Source organism: Mercenaria mercenaria, chromosome 13 (assembly GCF_021730395.1).
Source record: "Mercenaria mercenaria strain notata chromosome 13, MADL_Memer_1, whole genome shotgun sequence".
NCBI classification, from domain to species: domain Eukaryota; kingdom Metazoa; phylum Mollusca; class Bivalvia; order Venerida; family Veneridae; genus Mercenaria; species Mercenaria mercenaria.
In genome coordinates, this window is record NC_069373.1 from 67250783 (window position 1) to 67270567 (window position 19785).

At 35.0% G+C, this 19785-nt stretch overlaps 1 protein-coding gene across 2 annotated transcripts in view; it reads right to left on the minus strand.

Annotated features, from left to right (window-relative positions):
- Positions 1–2748, minus strand: part of LOC123530173 (uncharacterized) — a 101015-nt gene extending 98267 nt beyond the window's left edge. The window contains exons 1-2 of one of the 2 annotated variants that reach the window (XM_053522145.1): positions 2556–2741; positions 1823–1977 (exon numbers count right to left, since the gene is read on the minus strand). In XM_053522145.1, the coding sequence (XP_053378120.1) occupies positions 1823–1880 (58 nt within the window). In that variant the 5' untranslated portion in view covers positions 1881–1977; positions 2556–2741. Of the gene's footprint in view, positions 1–1822; positions 1978–2555 lie in introns of both variants that reach the window. The other variant, XM_045310913.2, reaches the window with a different exon arrangement.
- Between the last annotated feature and the right edge of the window lie 17037 nt (positions 2749–19785).

Consider the following 19785-nt stretch of genomic DNA (forward strand, 5'->3'; position numbering starts at 1 on the left):
TTTCTGAAGTTACTGAGCAGAAACAATTTCTATTTATAGCTATAGCGATCTTGAACTTGTCCCCAGAGACCAGTACACATATAGCATCTCAGTCTCAAAGAAAGCTACATTTATACAAAGCTTTGTTGCAAATATCCTGTTGAAAAAAACGGACATATGCCATTTTCAAAGCAAATTCACCAACACTAGGACCATACATTTAACAACAGTTAAAATTATAACCATTTGGAAATTCTTCAAACCATGTCTTAGATATGGCTTTTGATGGACGGACAGAAAGACAGACAATAACAAAACTATATCACTCAGCCTTTGGCAGGAGATAAGACTGCTATAAAATCTGACCCCAGTAACATCAACCCTTGGGATAACCTACCTTAAACCAAAGGTTATCTGCCCCTCATTTAGATTATTCTTATGAGAGATTTGATGATTATATGGGGCAAAAATTAGGAACATCTAATAAAGTTAAGAAGCTTGCTATAAAACCTTAACCAGCACTATTATACAGTCTGACCTAATTTACCTTGACGTTTTGGATATCTGACCCTAAGCTATCATCCTATGTTTTCCTCTGATCAAGATAATTCCTATCTAAAGTTTATTGAGAATATGGACAGTAGTTAAAAAGATATAATCATATTCATAAGCTTGCCATAAAGCTATGTTGTCAGCGACGATGACACAGAAGCCACGTAAGTTTTATAGCCTACTTTATTCTTTAGTCGAGCTAATAATCATCCCAGAAACATTTTTGTCAAATTTCTATGAAATAGGACCAGCAGTTAACGACTTTAAAAGACAACAATATATATGGCGTCATATAGTATTATTTGCCTTGATGAGTAAATAAAAGAAACCAGTTCATCCGATAGGCAAATATTAAGTAACCCATGTAATCTTATTTATTTTTTCTTTATAATTTACTTGCTCCAGCACAGACTTTTACCTTTTATATATGTGTGTCAGAAAGCGTTCATTAACTCTTGTAGTCAGGTCTTTTGAAAAGTTTATCAGATTATTCATTTAAATCAATGAACATTTCTGTAAAATTACTTCAAAATCGGACTAGCGGTTCAACAGAATGTTTGAAGATTCTATATTTAGCTCTAGTGCTCCCTAAGTGAAACCAAGCGGAACTGTTTGAACAACAGTGGACACTCAAAGTTCATCAACACCCGCAAAAGAATTAATGGTGACAGGTGTTAGAAGAAAATGGCTAAAAGACAGATGACAAGTGATTGCAAAATCTCACCTTGAGCACATTGTGCTCTTTTAAAGAAAAAAAGTATAAAATCCGGATTGCTTACAATTATCTTTTCATCTACCTTACCACGAATCACATAGTCAATTTGAATTAAAAGACCCTTTATGCCCAAATCTACTTTCCTTGTTATGTATGTAGAGGCTGTATAGTATATTTGGTTTAAATATGGTAATGCTTCTTTCTGCTTCAAGCATAAAAATAGAGTACAAGATCCTTAACAAGAACAAATATTCTTGCCTACCTATAGCAAGGAATGGGAAGGTTATTCGGCTACGGAAAAGATAAGTTACATAATGTGCATATTTACATCATAACTTGACATCATATTATGAGTGACTTTTAATTAACAATATCTTTGAAAATGTTGCAAAAATATCAATTTTAGGCAAGGAAAATGTAAGGCAGTAAGGTGGATGTTTTCTGAACCCTAGGGACCACATATATAAAAAAACCTGGCTAGCCTCTGTCAGCTTTTCATTCCACATTGTCCCTTAGATATGGGAAAACCCTGCCTTGCACAGACAGTCAAATACAATCTTTATATTCAATACTTACTGGCCAAAGCTAATTCTAGCACACATCCATGTAAGAAAAGAAATAAGATTTTCGCCATGTTCTCTTTCAGAGGATTTCTGTAGTAGGTAAAGTATATGGTCACACCTGGTTATTCTATTTCTACAACTTCCTTTTCACAAATTTGTAAAAATGACCTAGAATAAAAGAAATTCTACACTGACAATTTGTTAATTTATGAGTTTTCAAAACAAGTACAATGTCAATGAACCATGGAAACAATAACAAACAATGATTTTCTAGAAGAGATGTAACCGAATGCAAATTTTCTTGTGATTAAAATAAAGTGAATCTACCACATACTATAGACGTTCTACTGAGCTCTTGGTCCCAAACCCAGGACTTTATTTTCACAACTGAACTGACGTGGGAGATCTATTTATCCTATCAACTAAATATCCATTAAATTGGAAACATACAAGACAGAAAAACAGTGAAGTTATTATGAAATGTCTACAATGGGCAAATAATGCAGTTGAAAAATATATACTTAAAGTGTTCAGTGCGAGACAAGTTACTTTGGGAAATAAGATTATGTCACACTGGTATTTCATTCAAAATACCCAGTGTCATAGGTGAGAGCAAATAATTATTTATCAATTCTTTGTTGAGAAAGACTATTTCTCTTCTGCATAATTGTTGAGAATACTTTCCCGAACAAAAACTCTTTTGAAATCATAATCCCAGAAATGTTGAAGTTTGAAATCATACTTACGAAATCTGAAATGTCTGACTCTTCTCCAAAAACTAGCTCTCCTTACAATTCTCTAATAAAGTTATGGAACCAGCTATCCTGATAAAGTTATGGCAAGTTCAAAAATATGTGTCAACGAAAATCCCAACATCTTAATGGCAGCAACAGCAGCAAGGAGTAATGAATCTAAAATCAAATTTGTTAATTATGTATCACAACAACTAAGCAAAACTACTGTCCAGCAATAAAATCCCAAACTGAACAAGAGTGCCAGAATGTCACAATATATGCCCGTCATAGCAAATTTCTTTACACTAGCACCTGTATTTGCAAATAGAATTTTATTTCTGTGATTGTGTAGTAATTATTGTAATTCTTTTGTTTTTCTTAGTCCACAAAAAAACTCCTTACCAGGTAGAGATACCTTAAAATACACCTAAAATTTGAAAGTGACATCTATGTTGTACCACAGAAAAGTGGTCTTGGATTTTCCATATGGTCAATTATAAAAAAGTTACAATTTAAGTTATTTATAGTAACAACTAAGGGAAGTTAATCTTTAAAAAAATCTCCCTCACCCCCCCTCAAAAAAAAAAGTCCGCACAAAAATCCTTACCAGGTACAAATAGGTTAAATACACCTAAAACTGGATGTATTATGCATGTTGTACTACAGAAAAGTGGTCTCGATTTTTCTCTATGACTAGTAATGAAAAAGACAAAGTTTTCATTTTTGTATCTTTGACCTCTAAGTGTGACCTTGTCCTCAGACCTAGGGACCTGGTTCTTGCGCATGACACTCTGTCTCATGATGGTGAACAAATGTGCCAAGTTACATCTTAATCCCTCCATGTATGAAGAAGATATGCTCCGGACAAAGTCATTCTTGTATCTGACCTGGTAGGGACCTGGTTCTTGTGCATCACACTCCATCTCATGGTGGTGAACATTTATGCCAAGTTATATAAAAATCCCTCCATGCATGAAGAAATGCTCTGAACAAAGTTTTCATTCTTGTATCATTTGACCTCTAATTGTGACTTTGACCTTAGACCTAGGGACCTGGTTCTTGTGCATGACACTCCGTCTCATGATGGTGAACAATTGTGCCAAGTTACATCAAAATCCCTCCATGCATGAAGAAGATATGCTGCAGACAAAGCCATTCTTGAATTTGACCTTTGACCTGTAAGTGTGACCTAGACCTTAGACCTAGGGAGTTGGTTCTTATGCATGACACTCCATCTCATGATGGTGAACAATTGTGCCAAGTTTCATCAAAATCCCTCTAAGCATGAAGAAGATATGCTTCGAACAAAGTCTATGGACACTGCCCGCCCACCTGCCTGCCAGGGGCATTCCCATATTATGTCCTAGTTTTCAAACAGGCATATAAAAAGGGATCATAATATAATATTGCGGAATTGTAATAGTACATGTTTAACATTTGTTGCCATGGCAACCACAATACAGGTGAACTTAAGAAACTAAAAATTAAAAAATAAAGTTTATCTATAATAAGATGATGAATACATATGTTTTACCTTAGGGTTTATTCATGATCCATTCTTTTGTCAATGTAGAAATGTAGAAGTGTGTATGTCGGGGAAGTGCTATGAGTGGCACCATAGCCTAGAGATATTATTTCCTTGCCAATCATATTTACACAAATATTATGATAATTTTTGAATTTCAAGTTTGAAATAGATCTGTATGTAACAGGACATCAGACAGTAGCTACTTGTGGATGGAACTTTTAAAATCATCTTGTGTACCAATGCTTTACAATATCGCTAATCAATCTAACTAAGCTATTTTACTTTACTAACCATAATTACTATGAACCCCCTAACTAATTTCTTACAAAAACAAGTGAATGAAGTATTGCCATGCAATACAAAGTCACCTAATTTTCTCTACTGCAATAGAACTGATATCTGTCAATGATGTGTAAACAATATTGTACTATATATACAATATGCAATAACAAAACACTTGGATTAAAATTTGCATATACATTTATAAAGACCTACAGTTGTTTTCATATGGACTTTTTTATGGCCGACTGTAAAAAAGTTATCATAAAAGTTCTTTATAGTGACAGCAAAGAGAAATTAATCCTAAAAAAAATCTATACAATATAAGTCCATAAGAAACTCTTTACCAGGTAGAGATATATGTCAAAATGCACCTAACAATTGCATGTAACATGCATGTTGTACCACAGAAAAGTGGTCTCGATTTTTCCCTACGGCCAGTAATAAAAATGTTACAATATTATCTATTTATAGTAAAAACAAAAGGAGGTAATTCTAAAAACAGGGCTCCCTCATGGTGTGAACATTTGTGCCAAGTAACATCAAAATCTCTCCATGCATGAAGAAAAAATGCTCCGGACAAAGTCATTCTTGAATTTGACCTTTAACCTCTAAGTGTGACCTTAACCTTAGACCTAGGGACCTGGTTCTTGCGCATGACACTCCATCTCATGGTGGTATACATTTGTGCCAAGTTACATCAAAATCCCTCCATGCATGAAGAAGAAAAGCTCCGGACAAAGTCATTCTTGAATTTGTCCTTTAACCTCTAAGTGTGACCTTAACCTTAGGCCTACGGACCTGGTTCTTGTGCAAGACAACTTGTCTCATGGTGGTATACATTTGTGCCAAGTTACATCAAAATCCCTCCATGCATGAAGAAGAAATGCTCCAGACAGTCATTCTGGCCTCTAAATGTGACCTTGACCTTAGACCTAGGGACCTGTTCTTGCGCACGACACTCTGTCTCATGAAGGTGAACATTTGTGCCAAGTAATATTTAAATCCCATTAAGGATTGTGGAGTTACAGACTGGACAGGAAAAAAGCCATTTTGGCCTTTGACTTCCAAGTGTGACCTTCACCTTGCTGCTAAGGGCCCGGGTTTTGTGCATGACATGTTGTCTCATCCAGGGGAATATTTGTGCAAACCGATATTAAAATCCTGTTTTGCATGACAAAGTTATAGACCAAACAGGAAAAAAATCCTATTGACCTTTGACTTCTAAGTGTGACCTTGACCTTTAAGCTTGGGTTCTGGGTGTTGCGCATGACACATTGTCTCATCATGGGGAACATTTATGCCAAGTAATACTGTAATCCCTTTAACTTGATCCTAGGAAATATTGAGTTTTTTCTTATATGCAGTATCTTCACTCGCATCAAACACTCAAAAGACCAAAATAGTGGAGGAAATTTCTGATGAAATTGTCATCGCTGCTGATTTGGGTTTAAATATTATGATTTTGTTGCAAATATGAGATAAATTCAAATGAAACTTACATATATCAAAAGGAGATTCAAGTCCTGATTGATTTATGTAAAAACTATCAAATATTTTCCAAAATTATGAATTTTCTAGTGATTTTAACCTATGTCTGTACTGTACATGATAAACCTTTACTGCATCTACATGGCAAGCAATAAAACCCAGAGCTCCAGATAAGCTTTTGGTGTAACTGGGTATTTACCCATCACTTTTTTTCTGAACTGGGTGTTGGAAATCTGAATTGGGTAAAAATAATATCATTACACTGCCTTTTCAGAAGTAATTGGGTATTTGTCTTTTCAAATTGTTTTTACATGCCTGTAAGCAATGTAAACATGTATATTTTAATTCATAGTACCAAAGCTATCTTTTTCCACCAATCATTTAATGTTTTCTGAGATACTTCTGTTCCATACTGTTTTTTTTTAACTTTTAATGCAGTCGGAGATCAATTTCATCCACAATATCCCGAAGGATGTGTTCACCGCAATATGCGTTCTCTCATAAGATGTCGTCCAGTATCGGTGACACCATATTGTCACAAACAGATAACTGTCATTGTTGAACAGCAAAATATCCCACTAATTTGTTTGTTTGTGCTGCAGCGTTTCTTCTGCAACCTCTTACATTTAATCGGCGTAAAAATTGTTTACAAAGCGTCCAAATAACACAAATCAGCCGACTGAATGGTCCTGTGATTTTCCCGATAAATAGCAACATATAACCATGCAGTCAGTTGTCTAGCGTTAAAGTCTCGTACCCATTCTAGTTATAAGGAAAATGCGATACGCAAGCGATTTTTTATGAATTGGGTATTAGGAATTTTAATTCCGTTTCAGTACGCACAATGTATGAATTCAATTGGGTTTTCTGCAACTTTAATGGCATAAATACGCAAATACGCAGTTTATCTGGAGCTCTGTAAACCAGTAACTTTACATGACAGTGTTCTGTGATCTATGCACGGCAAGACTGCCCATCACAAATATAAAACAATCTGACCGTCAAATCATTTCGACTACGTGAAATGCAGCACTGCCGACTAAGACACCTTTATTCAAGGCAGTGGCTAGGGGTCTGGTAACCGGACCTCTTGACCCGGAGTCTAGGTCTGGAGTTAAAAACAGGAGATGATTTCAAAAATATGTTTTCGTAAATCTCTCATTGTTTAAAATACATGGTAAGTTAGAGGAAACAGAAATATTTATCATTCTTTAATCCCGGGAAAAACACAATCACAAATTCAACAAACAATTAATAGTAATTTGTACATCGTAATCGGAAGCTTTTATTGTTTTTCTCGGGAATGATGACTCAAAATAATAACCTTATTTTTTTCTTTAGTATTTATGGCATGGATTGTGCTCATGAATTGTTGAATTTGTTTTACTGCTTGAGTAAATAGGTAATGTTAACTGGACCTCTAGACCAGGTCCGGTAATCAATATACATGTATGATGAACTGTAATACCAGTGTATTTATGGTAATTGCTGGTAAAAGTTATGATAAGTTGTCATAAAGTTGCCTTTATTATGTTTATTTTTTGTAAATGTATAATTACCGATAGCTCTCACTCGGGTTCGATGCATATTGAATATGAAATTTTAATAGCGATTTCCAGTAGTCACCGTAATTTATTTACTCAAGCAGTAAAACGAATTCAACAATTCATTAGCAAAATCCATGTCTCAAATACTGAAGAAAACATTAAGTTTATTATTTTTATTCATCAGTCCCGAGAAAAACAATAAAAGCTCCCGATTACGGCGTACAAATTACTATTAATTTTTTTATCAAATTTGCGATCACATTTTCCCCAGGATTAAAGAACTATAAATACTTCTGTTTCCTGTGACTTACCATGTATTTATTTATTTATTTATTTTTTTTTTTTTTCGATTTAATGTCGCACCGACACATGATAGGTCATATGGCGACTTTCCAGTTTTAATGGTGATGGAAGACCCCAGGTACCCCTCCGTGCATTATTTCTTCATGAGCGGGCACCTGGGTGGAACCACCGACCTTCTGTAAGCCAGCTGGATGGCTTCCTCACATGAAGAATTCAACGCCCCGAGTGAGGCTCGGACCCACATCGATGAGGGGCGAGTGATTTGAAGTCAGCGACTTTAACCACTCGGCCACGGAGGCCCCTTACCATGTATTTGAAATAGCGAGAAAAATACAAGAACAAACTTTGAAATCATCTCCCATATTTAAAGATTAAATATAGTCTGCTCTTTGTAATACAATTCTCAGTATTCATATTGATTACTGGACCTCTAGCCTGCCCTGTACTAGCTAAAAAACTTCAGCTCAGTGATGTTTACATGCTGCTACAGACCTCTGAACTGAAACGAATCCCGTACTGAAACCTAACCAAGAATCGTGCCAGAAGTCTGTCATGCTACAATTTCGTCAAATGAAATGCAATGAACTCACTTTTTACTTTAAAATGTTTCTAATCCATTTTTCTTTTGATCTGGCATAAAGTAATCCATGCAACATAATTTGAACACAAGTTATACACACAAGTTTCAAATTGGTACCCCTGTTTGCAACATTTTGTCCGCCATTGCAGTTGTCACCTGATCAGGGAACTCTTCATTTGAAAACCAATAGGCAGGATAAGAATTGTTATTTATTGACCTTTTCTGAGAACTTAAACCTTCTAAGGTATGTTTTTTATCGATTAAAATAAATTCATAAATAGGTGAAATTTTGATCTTCAGTTTCAAAAAATTCATAAATAGGTGAAATTTTGATCTTCAGTTTCAAAACTAACCACATGCTCTGAACTGTTGCATGATGTCATCAGTTTCTCACAAGAGACTGTGCGAGATGTTGCAGTTTGCTACTGGTTAGTTAACCAAATGGGGTTTTGCAATAACTTAATGGACGCGAACATCAGAAAATAAAAACAGTGTCATTTAAGATATGGTAGCAAGAACTAGCCCTGTACAGGTTGTCTAGGTCTGGTTACCGGACCCCTTGCCACTTCATTTATTCAATCAATACCTAAATGGGTGCTGGATTTATTTTTCTGTCATGGACTGTCTTGTGATGTTTTTATCATATAGATCTATAGCATCATAATTTATTGACCAAACAACTGTGCCGAATGCCTAAGCCTAAGGCCAGACACAAAACCAAATATTTTACTTACTAGGCCTATATATGTATATAAGACACATAACCAAATATTTTACTTAATAGGCCTATATATGTATATAAGAGACTTATATACATATATAGGCCTATTAAGAAAAAATATTTGATAATGTATCTAGCTGTCTAGCACCTGTGGGCCAAAACTAACCAGGCTGGTCACATTGCCCGATCGGGCTTTAGGCATACAAACTAATGTTTCTTGAAAAATAATGAAGATATTTCTTTCAAACTTGGTCCATTAATTAAGCATAACATATGACGCATACTATGGTAGAAATAACATTGTTGCCTTCAGTTTTTTTAGAATTATAATCCTTTTTCAGAATTTTATGATGCATAATTTTTGAAGTCCAAACAAATTATGTTTTAATGAAATGTTTGAAACAGAAAAGGGATCAATGGGTTTCTATTGCTCAAAACTTGTGCGCCAATACCTTTATTCTATGTATTTAAGGTTAATACTTTGTTTCTAGTGCAGATGAATGAACAATTTTTTTATAACTAACATTTTTCTATAATGTTGTTAGTGAAAGCACAGTAAAATATATACATTCCAGACATCCCAACTCTCCCGATCCGATCGGGTTTCTCCCGATTCTGGTTGTAAAACCCGATCACCCCGATCAGAAGTCTCAATCTCCCGATTAAAAAAACAACAACAAAACAACATAAACCACAAAAATTATGAAATAATCCACTTCTTTGCGCCTATCTGATACTGTATCACTACTGACGAGTCTGTAAACAACAGCTTTCAGACATTTTCGCACCTTATTCTACCCGTGCTGATTATTGTTTATTACACGATTTAACAAAGCCAGGTGTTGATTAATGTGTCACAATTGAAATTAAAATCCAGACATTAGATATCTAATTAAATTCAATCAAATTTAGATTAGAAATTATACTGGCTTTACCTTTTTCTGTACCTTTTTGAAATCCAAAGTAGATGGTCGCCGAGTCAACCTGCTAGGTTTTAAAAAACATTTCTCTTAAATTATTTTGATAAGAGGAAATGTCATGGTAAATTTTAATATCACTTACTATCAAATGCTGTTAAACTGTCTTTGCATCATAACAATTTGTCAAACACATCCTTTTAACTGGAGATTAAGGCAAATCTACGAAAGTTTAACAATACCCAGACATTCAATTTTGGATAACAGAATTTTGATCAATAAAAGTATTTGAGCCAGGTGTTTTAAATACTGGTTGACAGGGATGAGAATCAAACAGTAAATTTTCTGTTGCTTGAACTTTTATTCTTTTAGCTATATACATTTTGTTTTTACAGTTCTAACAGCTGTACTGTTTGTCATGTAAAATTCACCTGGGGAGTCTTCTTTCCAACAAAAGAAATAAAAGTGCAGGTTTAATTCTCAGTGGTGTTTTGAATTTAGACATAATGCTTAAAGTGCCATAACTATTTAATTTTGCACAGAAGGCTTCGTGTATTATTGTTCCAAAACATTAAAAATGCATGAATAATAAGATATAGACAAGTGAATTTTTTTAAGACTAGTGATTTTATAAGGGCAAATAAGTTTATATTATCATTAGATTTGTTACAAGCTTCGTTATCATGAACATAATTACCGCGGTATAAAATCTCCCACTTGAACACCTCAATCTCCCACTTTGGAAAGCAAAAACTCCCACTTGGCATTCAGAAAAAGTTGGGATGTCTGACATTCATGTACTAGCGCAATAATTAAGAGCATTAGAAAGCCATTGAACCCTTTTTTGTTTTAAACTTAGCATTAGAACATGTCTTTTTTGGACTTTAAAAATTGGCAGTGGCTAGAGAACCGGAATCGGTTCCCTAGACTGCGAAATTATTCGTCCGGAACGGGTTCTCTAAGCAAAATACCGTGCATAGGCTAGGGAACCGGAATTTTATTTCTATGCATAATGCTGCCGAAATCCACTTTGTTACTTGGTAAGTGTCATGCATATTATTATCTTAATTAATTTTATCATGCCCTTGCATTTATCTGCGTTTACTGTCTCCAAAAGTGTACTCGCCGCATATATACCGTGTCTGCCGTATTGGAATGATATAAACTAGTACGAATGAATGCGTGAAAACTACTTTGCAGTTTTTAAATTTTATTAAATTTTGCTTTAAACTTGTACTATGTTTAAATTATTTAAATATAAAATAATATTGGTTTGTATTTGCGTCATTACATGTTTGTAGATGAACAAATTAATTTAATTGCCCTTAAAACTTCATACAGATTCTTTGATCACTTTAAATACTTGTTTGTAACACCTTGGCATTTCACGTTCAAAGATATGTAATCAATCCTAATTAACAGAAATTACTTAATTTGTTTAATGCGTTTCTTTTATTGTCTTATACCTTTTAAGTTTAAATTTCAGGTTTATTTCGGCTTCAGTGCCGCCGATTTCGCATTCATTCGTACTAGTTTATTTTATCATTCCAATATGGCGGACAGTATGCGGCGAGTACACTTCTGAAGACACAGTAAACACAAATAAATAAAAGGGCGTAGCTTGCTGAAATGGTAAAAATAATTACTTTATTAAGATAAGAATATGCACATGATACTTACCAAAAGAAACAAAGTGAATTTCGACAGTTTTATGCATAGAAATAAAATTCCGGTTCCCTAGCCTATGCACGGTACTTTGGCTAGAGAACCGGTTCCGGACGAATAAGTTCGCTGTCTAGGGAACCGATTCCGGTTCTCTAGCCACTGCCTTAAAAATTATGCATCATAAAAATCTGAAAAGGGGAAATAATTCTACCAAAACTGAAGGCAACCAAGCTATTTTTATTTTAATTTATGTCATATGAAATGCTTAATAAATGGACCAAGTTTGAAAGAAATATCTTTACTAATTTTCAAGAAAAATTAGTTTTTATGTCGAAAGCCCGATCGGGCAATGTTACCAGCCTGCTAACCTAACCTAACCTTGAACTTACTAGAGTTACTAGTCCTTACAGTCATTAGAATGAAAAGTTCTGAAAATGTTAAAATGAAATTAGATCTAATTAACTTTTATAGCACTACTTGGCAGTACCAAAAACAATATAATAACTTACATTCCTTTTATTATGTCCTCGATTTTTAACAGGTGCAAATGGTGTAAACTAATCTAGGGGAGGTAATGCGCTACAAGCTTATATGCTTTGAATGTACACTAGCAATGGTCAAAGAAACCACTGCATGCATGGCTATCAGACTGACCAGATATAAGATTTTATAATTTATTTATTCACTTGTTGAAATATTCCAACAGTGATACACATTTGTTTTCCAGTCTGTCTGAGTACAGAACATTAAGCCAAATGCATGAAAAATATATGAATTTAAATAGTTGTTGATTTTCTTTTATTCTTTCTGAACCACAGCATTGTTTTTAAAAGTAATCTTTAACGCCATAAATTTATCTTAAGGCAGCACAAAGTTACTGGAATTATAGTTGTCAAGATAGTATTTAAAAAAAACGGTAAAAAACGAGTGCATGGTATAAAGTTTTATGGTATCTACATCCAACTTCTTTTGCACGAACTCAGAATGATGGAATAGCCTGCTTCGCTTGAACTCCACATTTGGTCCTTATAAAATCCCTATCTTCATAACAATTAATGTGAATGGTTGGAATAAGCATAATACTGTATGTTATAGCAATTCCATACTTTCCTTAGTTAAAGTTCTTTCACCAGTAAGTCTTACTTAAACTGGTGCTCCGCTAGACTGACAATAAAGAATTTATCACAAAATTTCAACTTTGTAATTTTTGTCTCATTTTATGTGATAGTGACAAATGCAAGTCTATTTTAGAGATGTTCGTTGAGATCTGGTTGTAATATTATGATATTGGACATAGGATATAGACTGCATGGTTACATTCACAATTTGAAAATAAAAGTTTAAACAAGAGGGCCATAATGGCCCTATATCGCTCACCTGTTATCATTGCATTTAAGGACAAGAAGGTCAAAAAATCATAATCAAGATCAATCAAAAGAATCATGAGAAAATATAGTTGAAATTTTCTTAAAGGTACAGATATGTCAAAATACACCTAAAAATTGGAGGTACCATCCATGTTGTACCACAGAAAGTGGTCACGGTTTTTCCCTACGGCTAATAATAAAAAAGTTACTAAATAAGCTATTTATAGTAACATAAAAGGGAAGTAATTCAAAAAGAATTGTTGTAAGTGAACAAAAGAAGGATCTGCCAAATAAAAACAAGAGCACTGCAATGCAACGCAAATGCAGAGCAATATACACACAAAACAAAGTCATATGACTTTTGACCCCTAAGCGTAACCTTGACCTTGAAGTGAGCCATCCGAAACATGTGCTCTGCACATCGTTTCGATGAGTTGAACATTTGTGTCAGGTTTCTTTGAAATCCTTCAAGGGGTTCAAGAGTTACAGAACGGAAGGGAAATTGCTAACCAACAGACAGACAGACAGACGGACACCGAGGCGATAACATAAACATCCCTTCGGGCATATAAAAAGGAATCGAGATCTTGTGGTGATACAAGTTGTGTGCAAGTTTGGTTAAAATCAAATCATAAATGAAGCTGCTATTGTGCAGACAAGGTCATAATAGCTAATTCTGGCCCTATCAGGGGCCATAACTCTGAAACCCATAATGAAATCTGGCCAGGTCAAGAAAGGAAACAAGATCTTGTGGTGATATAAGTTGTGTGCAATTTTGGTTAAAATTAAATTAAAAATGAAGCTGCTATTGTGCAGACAAGGTCAAAATAGCTAATTTTGGCCCTTTCAGGGGCAATAACTCTGGAACCCATTAAGAGATCTGGCCAGTTCAAGAAAGGAACCGAGATCTTATGGTGACACAAGTTTTGTGCAAGTTTGATTAACTTCAAATCATAAATGAAGCTGCTAATGTGCAGACAAGGTCAAAATAGCTAATTCTGGTCCTTTCAGGGGCCATCACTCTGGAACCCATTATAGAATCTTGCCAGTTCAAGAAAGGAACCACGATCTTGTGGTGATACAAGTTGTGAGCAAGTTTAGTAAAAATCAAATCATAAATAAAGCTGCTATTGTGCAGACAAGGTCAAAATAGCTAATTTTGACCCTTTCAGAGGCCATAACTCTAGAACCCATTACGGGATCTGGCCAGTTCAAGAAAGGAACCAAGATCTTACGATGATACAAGTTATGTGTAAGTTTAATAAAAATCAAATCATAAATGAAGCTGCTATTGTGCAGACAAGGTCAAAATAGCTAATTTTGGCCCTTTCAGGGGCCATAACTCTGGAATCCATAATGGGATCTGGCCAGTTCAAGAAAGGAACCAAGATCTTATGGTGATACAAGTTGTGTGCAAGTTTGGTTAAAATCAAATCATAAATGAAGCTGCTATCTTGCAGACAAAAAATTGTGGACGGACGACGGATGGACGACGGACGACGGACGAAGGGCGATCACAAAAGCTCACCCTGTCATTATGTGACAGGTGAGCTAAAAATATATCAAAACTAGGAGCTAGGTTATGTCTTACCGGATTAGATGAAATTCAATTGGTTCGAACTACCTATGACTCGAATAAATTTCCATGGGATGAGCAAGTTGGAGCACTTGAACAAAGATGTACTGTACTATATTTCGCTGAACAGTTAGTAAATTAAATATGGGTATTTACTGATACAATTCAATATCAAAACTTTCAAAACAGCAACATCTAAATTAAAGGTACATGTTTTTTTTTTTTTTTTTTTTTTTTTCAAAATCATATAAACTACGTAAATGATGTGACTCATAAGCAGATTTCATTCTTAATTTTACAAGACGTTGCTCATCTGACTTTGACTGTTTGACCTAGAATATAATTTATAATATGTATGACACGCTGGATCATAAATGGTTACATCTATATAAACTAGTGGCCCCTAAAACTGATCAAGAGCCACCATTTGGACAAATTTGGGAGAAGATCCTACCAACTTTACAATAATGCCACAGGCCAAGTTTGATGAAGTTCCGTGAAGTGTTCACGTGAAGATTTTTTTCAAGGTATTTCTAATTTTAACTCTATTGGCCTCTGAAAGGGGCAAATATCCCTATTTTGAACATACTTTAGAGAGGATCTTAAAATGGCTACAGAACGAGGTTATTATTATTATTATTATACCAGATTTATATAGCGCCCTTTTCATGATAAACACGTTCAAAGGCGCTTTACATATAGCAGAAATTCATCCTCTACTAGTACAGACACAGAGCGATCTGACCAGAGAGACAGAGTGAGATAAAGCGAATAGACAGTCTGGTTCTTTAACGTGTCCGGTGCACCGATACACGCGAAGCCGTCTTTCCTGGGAAGAACCAGTACAGGCCTCTAGTTAGGTGGGAGACACTCAAGAGCATCTCATAAATTTCCAGTGCCTGGACCGGGATTCGAACCCCGGACCTCTGGATTGACAGTCAAGCGTGTTACCACTAGACCTCAACCCACCAGGTTGATGAAGATCCATCAAGCAGTTCAAGAGAAAACGGAGTTTAAAGGTAATTCTACTTTTAGCTCTAGCAGCCCCTGAAATGGGGCGAGTGCCATCATTTGAAATACTTTTGCAGAAGACCTTATGATAATGCTTCAAACCAAGCTTGATGAAGATCCATCAGCCATCAGGCGATTTTTGTTAAGTTGTTTAAAAGAATTTCTATTTTTAGCTCAAGCGGCATACTCATACAAGGGACCGAGCTCCCAAATACAATGTTATAATGTTGCTACGAAAATCAACGAAGAGGTTCATGAGAAGAAGTTGTATGAAAAGTTTCTTCTTTTGGCTGTAACTGCCCCTAAATCAGTAAAGTAGACCCATTTGCATTCTCTTAAAAATGGAGCTTACAGGAGTGCTGCAGACCAAGTTTAGTGTAATTCTGGCCTAGTTTATGAAACTTCTTGACGATAGACTACAGGCCATGAACTCAGTATCATCCACCTGTACTAATGACTCCGCCTGACTCTTCGGTTCGGATGAGCTAAGAAACGATTGTAACTCTTACCCTGCTACATTTCTATAATGAATTTATCCGTCTTTCAATCTGGACTAAATAGCGAACAGTACAGATATTGATCAGCATGCTCATCTGTGCAGGCTGATCATGATCTACACTGGTCGCACAGGCAGATTCAATCGTGTCCAGCATGCTAAGAGTAAAGGCACTTGCCCCCTATTATACGACAACAAAAAATGTAATTTCAAGATATCAGGAAATTATTGTTATATATTTCTTAAGAAGGCTTTGAAACTTAGTTATTGACAGATTATAAATTATGAAAACACATAAGAATTAGTTGTTTTTACTGACTATTCCATTCAAATTTGAAAATCGTTTGAAATGGGATATCTTAGGTAAACTAAAAACTTTATATTTATCGACCGTTAAGTATTTAGTCCATTGCGTGGTGTAATGGCCAAGACTGCAAGAAACTATTTATTGCCCGGGTTCGATTCCCAACTTGGGTTTGTCTTTGTTCTTTTCTTGATTTGGCATTTTTAATTAAATTTAGAAACAAACACTCATGTTCTAGTGTTCATAATATCGCCAAACTTTAATTTTAAAATTTGATCATTTTTAGCCAAATTCTGAAGGTCAGTGCCTTAAACACTTTTTTAAATAAATGAACCCGAAACACTGTTAAAATTAGATTGGATTTATCAAAGAGACTGGGCTGCAGATTTTGGCTTAAATGATTTTCCTTTAAATCTGAAGGTTTTGTCATATCATGACATGAATGTTTCTTTCTATTTAAAAAGAAAAATCCAAATGACGCTGTATGCATGAGTTTGATCATGCAGTTTAATTAGGAAATAGAATATGGAAATTCACGTAAATAGTATTCTTTATATGTTCAGATGATACAGAATATCAAACTCAGTACTTAGTAAGAAAATACAAAATGCATTTTTACTGGCAGTTTTCATTTGTCACAATTTTCAAACTATAAACAACCCCTTCTTTTTTGAAATAAATTTGCACTATGTTGAATTATAAACAACAACTTCTTTTTGTAATAGATTCAAGCTATAACAATACATGTACATATCAAAATGATCACATCACATTATCACTATCGTGATGACCTGTGGCCCCATAACTCTACAGGGGCCAGGAAATTTACTGCTATGGTGATAAGGTTAATTGCTTCACAAGTAAGCAGGAGCCCTAGTAGTTTCTTCGGAATATTTATCTTGTGAAGTGGATTCAGTTTTTAGAAATATATATCTATTATTTTGTTCAAAACATGTCACTACAATGTGACTGGGTAGGATATCATGTCACGTGTCTAAGGTGTGATATTCCAGTGAGGCAGCACTATAAAGTTGGGCATTGTTCTTACTACTACAAGTAGACACCGTCGTTTATATGACTGAAAAAATGCTGAAAAAGACGTTAAACCCGAACACACGCACGCACGGACGCACGCACGGACGCACACATCTCTGTATGCAGGTCGTCCCAAGGCAATCTCTTTGCGGACGATACGCTTCTTTATAAGCACATTCGCAGTGTTGAGAATTCCACTAGTCTCCAAGCTGACCTCTCATCCCTAGAGGAGTGGGATCGGATCGATGTGGCAGATGAGCTTTTACCCCGAAAAGTGTTCCGTACTGAGGATTATAACGCACAAACGATACCACCATGAGACAAACTACTGCCTCTACAGTCAACACGGCTACAGGTCACAGATACTGCCAAGTACCTTGGAGTTGCCTTTGGTGGTGACCTTCAGTTGGAGAAACGCACTCATTCAACAGCAGCCAAGGCTTCCAGGTCACTTGGTTTCCTCCGGCGCAACATGAGAGACTGCAGCAAGCAGGTCCGTGACACCACATACAAGTCCATGTTTCGTCCAACAATGGAGTATCTTGCCCAGTTATGTGATCCCTGCAAAGCGGAAGAGATGAACCGTTTAGACAAGGTGCAGTGCCGTGCCGCTAGCTACGTTTGCAACAACTACACAGATAGAAGCCAAGATTGCGTCACATCAATGATTCAAGATTACGTCTGACTGAGTTTGGTGAAATTCCTGCTTTCCGATTTAATGCATGTTTTGCATTTTTGATATTTCTGTAACTTTTATCTCTGCAAACCTCCAAACACGCTTATTGCACATAGAGTCCATTTATGATGAACCGTGGTTTCAAGTCAGTCGAACTGCATGTTTTCGTTAACCGTTCTATTCAGTCAATGAGTACTGAATTGCTTATAATTCATTTTATTATATATCTATATAAATTCTGTAAAAAATCGGCTTGTATTTCACAATTAAATATGAACAGGCAGAAAATTATCCGTATAGTACCTTTTAAATTCCGTATTGTAGCTTTTGTATTGTATGCTCTTTGACTACTTTCATTAATATGCATGACATGACACAGTTTTATAAATAGCACACATAAAAACTTCACTTAGCTCCATTTTAATATCGATAAACATTTAAGATTTCGTCCAATAACACAACAACAAACAAAAAAGTGGAAGTATATAATAAAAGTATCATTATAACACTAGCTAGATCTGGGATTTTGAATTCGTCTCTCGTGGATTCTGCAAGGTTGAATCACACTTGGCGCTTTCACGCCTCTTGAGATCCGATCTGGCAAAAATTCACTCAAGCCGAATACAGCATCCCAGATCGACTGTTTATAATAACCCTATTTTTTTCAAAAAGGATGTTCTTTTAGTGGAGATTAACATATAAGTCGATGTTTACAATAAAAAATTAATTAAGTGACGCAAGATCCATAAAAAATACGTTTTGAATAAAATTAAAACCATGATATATTCTGAATTTTAACACCACAGGCGCATAACCTGCTAAGTACGCCCATACAGATAATTAATCTTCAGTCGCTGATGAGTGACACAACTGATCTGTTTCATTCTTTCTTTTTATCCCGGCCATCCATCCGCTTTGCTGCATGGAGGGACCGCTGATCTTTGGATCATGATTTCGATCTCCGAGCAAGGCGTATGTTCTCTGTAACTATTTGATATGTGATATGTATCTGAAATCATTTGTCCATAATGTTATAATGTTATACATTTTGAAAATGAAAATTTCTCGACTAATATATACACAGTGGTATAAAGTTAAATGCATTCTTTTCAAGATAAAAGAGCCTATTTTCTGCATTTTATTAACATGTTGTGTAATGTAGACCAATAATATTTAACAATAATGGTGTTTTTGTGTGTTTATAGAATGACAACTCTTAACTACGTTATGCATTAATTCTTAAACTTAGGCAATGTCTTACATAGGAATACCTGTTTGATAATGAATTTCCAAAAAAAAAAAAAATAAAAAAAAATAAAAAAAAATAATAAAAAAAAAGTAAATAAATAAATAAAAAATAAAAAAAATCACCATTCTTATCTAAAAATATATTCAAAGCGATTTTCAAAAATAACATGGTCAGTAAGTAATTTTTAGCAAAGTTGTCTTATTGTCAAATGTTATACGTTCCGTACCGAAATAATTTCAGCTTAAAGTTCTAAAAACCTCTTTAAAAATCTCCCTCGCAGTTAGAATTATGTCGAACCACTAATGAATTTGACTGTAAAATACTAAAAGTTGAATATTAAGAGATTTTGAAAAAAAGAAGGAAAAAGCCTAAATTACACTATAAAATGTATTGTGATTTGGTGGTGGAGGGGGTGGGGGGGGGGGAGGGGGGTAGAGGATGTCAATTAAGATACTATTGGGCGTTTTTTTTATCACATTCTTCTCAAATAGTCTCGT